The 7089-nt window shown below is 36.5% G+C and overlaps 1 protein-coding gene across 3 annotated transcripts; it reads right to left on the reverse strand.

The window, feature by feature from the left end:
- Positions 1–286: 286 nt before the first annotated feature.
- LOC113309041 lies at positions 287–5935 on the reverse strand. 3 transcript variants are annotated; one of them, XM_026557472.1, is made up of 4 exons: positions 2503–2934; positions 2044–2358; positions 1339–1432; positions 287–1248 (listed from the first exon to the last, which is right to left on the reverse strand). In XM_026557472.1, exons 1-4 carry the CDS (start codon positions 2517–2519, stop codon positions 478–480), a joined length of 1197 nt encoding a protein of 398 aa, XP_026413257.1. In that variant the 5' UTR covers positions 2520–2934; the 3' UTR covers positions 287–477. The 3 variants fall into 3 exon arrangements, with proteins under 3 accessions (XP_026413257.1, XP_026413256.1, XP_026413255.1); XM_026557471.1 differs by lacking the exons at positions 287–1248; positions 1339–1432 and adding exons at positions 4908–4999; positions 5801–5935 and having other exon boundaries at positions 2100–2358; positions 2503–4746; XM_026557470.1 differs by lacking the exons at positions 287–1248; positions 1339–1432 and adding exons at positions 4908–4999; positions 5801–5935 and having other exon boundaries at positions 2100–2358; positions 2503–4750.
- Positions 5936–7089: the final 1154 nt, after the last annotated feature.

The following is a 7089-nucleotide window of genomic DNA, read 5'->3' on the forward strand; positions in this document are numbered from 1 at the left end:
ATTCACTTGTCGTAGTAATTTTTCATTAGGGGAAACATACAAGTCGTCATTTGTTTACGTCGTTTAATGGGAAAAGATCGAAAAGAATGCTCTATAAACCAAAGGATGATTCTATAAGATTGGGTGCAACGAGCCTTCCTTTTCCTGGACAACAATTTCGTGTTTTGCCATTTCAAGTTTAAACCGGGGAAACGAGCACCTTAAGTTATGCCAACAGAAAAGATCACCATGCACAAGGAGAACAGAAAAGACACAAAAAACACATGAAGAAAGTGGATTCCCGGACTGCATTAGAAAAAAAAAAACTGAATTTGAGACAGAATATTGAAATCCAACCAACAACTAAAATAACCAATCCCTTTGTTCAAAAAGAAAAAAAAAACAATCTCTGAATCATTGAAAGATAGAGAGCTGTTGTTCTCATCAAAATAATTATCAAACCAAACAACTATTTTTAAGTAAATAAAATGCAAATAACTAATCCTCTAAATCTGTATCATTGTCAACTGGCTCATTGTCTTCCTCATCCACCTCTGAGTCATTATAATCAACCAATGTCTCATCTTCTTCCTCGACATCAACATCATCCACGTCAATATCAACTGCACATACAATCTCTGCATCTACCAACTCTGCCTCCACATCATCTCTATGGAGTTCATCTAGTCCAACATTATTATCTTCTTGTATGACTGATGATACCGTTACATCTCCAGTTTGTTGATAAACATCTTCTTGTTCTTCATCAGCATCATCATCCATTTCAGGCACATCCCATATATGTCTGTGATGCATCTTTAGAACCACTTTCCAGTCTGCTCCGAATTTATGATTATCCAGGTAGAACACTTTCCGCGCGTCCGATGCGATAACATATGGGTCTTTCTGATACCACGTACTACTCACATTTAAACATGTCAAATCATAATCTGTTTTAAGCTTTTTCTTCCGTGGAGTCAAATCGAACCAGTCACACTTGAATAACACAACCCTATAATTGTTCAGGTATTTTACCTCAATAACATCACATAATGTACCATAAAACTCAATTTCCTTGCCTTCAAATACTGAATCAACTACCAATCCACTATTTTGGGTTGTTCGGCGAGCTTCACGTTGTTTCGTATGGTACCGAACTCCATTCAGGTTGCAAGATGAATATGAGTTTTCTCGTAACTCAAACCCCAAAGCCAATGAATACAATTCATCAGTAGCTTCCGGTGAATTGATAGAACGCAAATCAAACATCTGCAAATTGTTTGAAAAAGACTACGTGAATAAATATACAGCAGAGATCATAATGTATTAAAACTTCAGACAATGAAATTTTCCACATACCCGATTCTTAAACCAATCAGGAAACTCTTTTTGTTGCCGTTGTGACAGCAAGTTATCATTATTCGTCTCTTCTTTCAACTTCTTCAAGTGTTCCCTATATTTTAAAACAGAAAAGTTAATCGCATAGAATCTGAAATACACATACGACACTCCAGTGGAGTCCCTCTCTGAAACGTTCATTCCATGAGCTACACTTGTTTTAATCATTCTTTAAATAAAATCATGGGACTCTGAACTCATTCAAACAAATACACACACATTCACAAAAACAAACAAACACCGATAAACTTGGCACACCGAGTGTCTCTGCCTCAACTACAAGTAATAAATGTGTTTGACGCTATGGCTCAACTATTGTCTGAGACTACTGGCGCTATAAGCAGTTCTTTCAGATAATATTAAATATAAAAATAAAAGATGTTCATACCCAACTATAGGATTAAATTTCCAAAATAGTGACCAAATACTAAAATTGAGATATCACTTTGGTAGATACTACTTAAACAACTGAGGTTACAAAGAAAATATGGAATTTATCTACCAACCTACCTAGAATAAATACTAAAGAGTGTACATGTTTACGAACAGCATCGAATATAGGTCCACTTCATTAGGTCCTAAGCCATGCTCCTAAGTTCGGAACTAATGTGCAAACATAATAACCACTGAAAATAATCTTAGAAACAACTTGATAGTTTTACTTACTTCATGTAAGGCTGCACCTCTTCGCAATTGTTAAGGATGTACCAATGTATCTGATCTCGTTCTTCTGGTGACAATGACTTTATTTCTGTAGCGCCAGTTGGGCGGACTTTTTGAGCGAAAACAGATATTGTTCCTTGGCGTCGTAGACTGCCATCTAATTCATCATCATTTCGTTCTTTCCTATTAAATTTACTTTCAGTTTCGGTGAAGTGCATCAAGATGAATGTCAAGCATTCATTAATGATGTAAGCCTCTGCAATTGAACCTTCTGGGCGCGCTTTATTTCCCACGTAGCGTTTAAGTGTTCCTAAGTACCTTGATATATATACAAGAAGGTAAACATCAGTAACTATACATATAATTATTGAGAAAACAATCATTACAAAAAAGTTATAAGTGAAGTATGACATAATTGAGAGCTCTGTACACTAGAAAAAGCATTAAAAACAAGTAAAATACCTTTCGATTGGATACATCCAACTGGTCCAACAAGTTTTGATTCCCGTGGAAAGTGAACAGCCAAATGAACCATCACATCAAAAAATGCTGGTGGGAATATTCGCTCCAACTTACAAAGGATCAATACAATATCCTTTTCTAATTTATCCAGGTGACTCATAGTCAAAGTCTTTGCACATAAATCATGAAAGAAGTTACACAAATCAATTATGGCAGTACACACATCTTTGCGAAGATAAGCACGAATTCCAACAGGAAGAAGTCTTTGTAACAAGATGTGGCAGTCATGGCTTTTCAGACCATGTATCTTTCCATCAGCAATGTTAGCACACCTCGATATGTTAGCCGCATAACCATCTGGGAACTTCACCGACCTCAAAAACTTACAAAAATCTCTTCTTTGTTCTGGTTTTAATGTATAACATGCTGGGGGGTTTTCGAATTTATCTCCCTTAGGCCGTAGATGCAATTCTTTCCTAATGTTCATATCTTCCAAATCTAACCGAGCTTTCTCTGTATCCTTGTTTTTCCCATCAATACCTAACATCGTTCCGACAATGTTATCACATATATTCTTCTCCACATGCATAACATCAATATTATGTCTGATTTTGAGATGTTTCCAATATGGAAGCTCGTAGAAGATACTCTTCTTCGTCCAACTCAGTTCTTCCTTGGAACGCTTTCTTTTCTTAGTTGAGTAACTCGGATGTTTTCCGAAACTATTGATCCCAAGATTCTGCATTTGCTGCAACAGTTGCTCCCCTGTTTTCTCTTCCGGTGGATCCCGTTTTTCTTTATGTCCATCATGAAGTCTGCTATCTCGCCAGGTATGACCAGGATTCAAGAACCGTCGGTGACACAAATAACCTATCTTGCTTCTCAGTTTCCGTGAAGGCGGGTCATCATTACACATGGGACAGGCGAGATACCCTTTTGTACTCCAACCAGATAAATTAGCGTATGCCGGGAAGTCATTTATGGTCCATAACACAGCTGCATGCATACAAAAAACTTTTCCTGTCGAGACATCACGAGTTTCCACACCGACATCCCACAGCTCTTTTAACTCATCGATTAAAGGGCGCAAATATACATCAATGTCATTGCCAGGTGCTTGCGGTCCAGGAATAAGTAACGACATCATGAAAAAAGGTTGCTTCATGCACTTAAAAGGAGGGAGGTTGTACGACATCAGCACCACTGGCCACAAGCTATACGCATTGCTCATATTTCCAAAGGGATTAAACCCATCAGTAGCAAGACCCAACCTCACATTACGAGGTTCTGCCGCAAACCATGGATACCGCGCATCAAAATCCTTCCATGCTTCAGCATCAGCTGGATTCCTAAAAACACCATCTTCGACATGTCTGCCCTTATGCCATCTCATGTCACGAGCTGTGTGTTTTGACGAAAACAGTCTCTGCAGTCTTGGTTGTAAAGGAAAATAACGCAGCACCTTGTGTGGGATCTTCTTACCTTTACCGTCATTAAACTTGTATCTATATTCACTGCATACCGGATATTTGTCTTCCTTTTCATACTCTTTCCAGAATAAAGCACAATCGTTTTTACAAGCATGAATTGACTCATAACCCAATCCTAAACCCTTCAACATTCTTTTAGCTTCATAATATGAACTGGGAATGTTGTTGTTCTTTGGAAAAGCTTTTTTAAGTAACTCCAGATGCATCTCGAAACTTTTATTACTCAGGCGGTTAAGAACTTTGATATGCATTAACCTTACCAAGAATGTTAACGACGTAAAGTCCTTACAACCAGGATATAGCTCTTGCTTAGCTTCATCTAATAATGCGGAAAATATGGCTAAATCAGCTTCACTAGTTTTCTCCCCTCCATCCTTCCCATCAGAAGTTAAGGATTCAACATTTTCACGTAACATCTCAAGTATAGCCTCATTTTCATTCCCAATAAAAGTTGTTTCATCATTATGGACATTGACAGAACTTGACGCTGACTGATCTTGTGCAGGGTTGTCTTCTTCTCCATGATCATACCATATTGTATATCTATAACTAACTGCCATTCCATATTTAAGCAAATGATTCTTGACCAAATCTAAGGAAACTGGGTCGTTTCCATTCAAGCATTGTTTACAAGGGCATCGACACTTGTCCTTTTTGATTCTTATGAGATGATTTTTGGTCATCTCAATAAAGGAATCAACACCTGACCGAAACTTTTTACTCAATTTGTCGGGCTCCTCTGTCCAACTTTTATCTATCTTCAATTCAACAAGGAAAAAAAAGGTATCACAAACACATGCTTGCATACGTGGGAAGAAAGAACATGTATGTATGTATGTATGTATGTGCAGATATGATATTGGAAATAAGACCAACACAGATAGGTAAAAGAATGGTAGTAAAACAAGTACTTACCATGGTTTCTTTGCTTTATTATACCAGTGAAAGATCCTGACCAGCAAACTTACAGCAGGCCCTTGGAGCCAGAATAATGATTCTACAATACCCTGCATCAAGAGACAGCTGCTTAGACACACAAGTAATAAATAGTAATCATACTTAGTCAGATAGAGATGATAAAGTATAAAGTCTTGCATAATCATAATCAGAATAACGGAACGGCGAGCATACGAGATAGAGATGATAAAGATAAGGCAAAACCTAGAGTTGTGAGCCTCGAAGAGCTACTAGGATTTTTTAAAGTACAACTTTTCATTAGTTTTTTTCCAAATCATTATTCAAGGGAGCATGTATAGTTAGATTGGTCTAGCATACATTTAAATCCACAAAAAGCTAACTAACAAATTATGGCCAAAGTAATCAAGAGTCTTATCCGATCTGACTTCCCTAAAAGTGATCAAGCATGAGTTCAGTATATTTCCAGAATTTCAACATCACATCAATCCAAGCTAAATCAAATTCGCAGCACTTCATTAGTTGTTTCCAAATATTTTCCCAACTTGCTTTACAAATCGAAAGTCGGAACCCAATTCCTAACCCTTTCAAACTGTTAATAAAGAAAACGAAACCGAAATTACACAAACAAGCACCATTCACTGGCGGTATATATTTTCACCGGCACATTTTAGCAGCGGATTATCCCAAATTGCACAGAAAAATTAAAAATAAAAAAATTCCATACATATTTTTCAGAAGTCATTAACTATTTTGCGGATGGAGTATCCGGTGGAGAAGCAGGTAATCGTGAAGAAAAATTTCTCATAGGAAACTGATCTTGATAATAACCAGGATGCATATCATCAGAAACACCTTCATCAAAATTAAGCGCATAACTAACCGAATCATACCTGAAATCAGCAGAATGTCTTCGATTCCTACCCATCTTACCCATTCATCATCGATTTCGATTTCGTTTTCTTTATTTTACGGAAGAACAGAGAAGAAAAAAGAGATTTCCATTTTTCCCTTTTTCTATGAAAGCCCTAGAAACTAGGCATATGGGAGACTCCGTTGGGTTATAACATAATGTATCCAAACTTAGTATAATAAGTTGCTCCATAGTTACTAAACCGTTCAGTTATCCAAGAGACCCACATGGAGCCTTGGTATGCCTAAACTAACTTGGATGGATCGTAGTAAATTCTTACCTGGGCTAAATATCTTCTTTTTAGATTTATTTTTTGAAGCATTTTTTATTTTTAATTTTTTTTCAGTGAATCACATTTTTTATTTTTTTTGTAAGTTAAGTGCATTAAGAAAGAAGGTTATTATTGGGGCGTCACATTCCATTAGAGGGGCGTCACCTAATAGGACAAAAACGGGTCATCCATAAATAATATCAAAAACCCCTTATCTCAAATAATTTTCTAATGACTAAACAACCCTTATTTAGTTAATTTTAATTTAATTTAATTAGATAAAAATTAAATTAATGAATTTTTTTGTATACTTGGTGAATTCTGGGACAAAGTTTTTGTGGGAAGAAAAACTGGCCCTAAAATAAACTTCTACGGTTGGAAATAATCCAAATCTAGACGAAAAATTACTTCTACGATTGGAAATATTCCAAACCTGGACGTAAAATCACTTCTACGGTTGGAATTAAAAGGAACCTGGACGTAAAATGAGCTTCTATGGTTGGAACTAATTCAAACCTGGACGTAAAACTACATGCAAATAAAATTCTACAGTTGGAATTAATTCAAACCTTGACGTAAAATCACTTCTACGGTTGGAATTAAAAGAAAACTGGACGTAAAATCGGATTCTACGGTTGGAATTAAAAGAAACCTGGACGTAAAATGAGCTTCTACGGTTGGAATTAATCCAAACCTGGACGTAAAATTACATGCAAATAAAATTCTACGATTGGAATTAATCCAAACCTGGACGTAAAATCACTTCTAGTTAAAGGGTAATCTAGACATTTTTTATATGTGTTAGGATATCCCATAACCATTTTTTTGAACATTAAAAATCCAAGTGAAGCCCCTCTATTGGAGTGTGACGCCCCAATAATAGCCTTCTTAAGAAAAGACTAACTTAGGGAGTTAGTAACCCTTACATTTCCGAGAGTGGAGCCATCTAATGTAGAGTTATGGGAAAGTACCCTTACATTTCTTTTGATTGAGAAGTT

Source organism: Papaver somniferum, chromosome 9 (genome assembly GCF_003573695.1).
Source record: "Papaver somniferum cultivar HN1 chromosome 9, ASM357369v1, whole genome shotgun sequence".
NCBI lineage: Eukaryota > Viridiplantae > Streptophyta > Magnoliopsida > Ranunculales > Papaveraceae > Papaver > Papaver somniferum.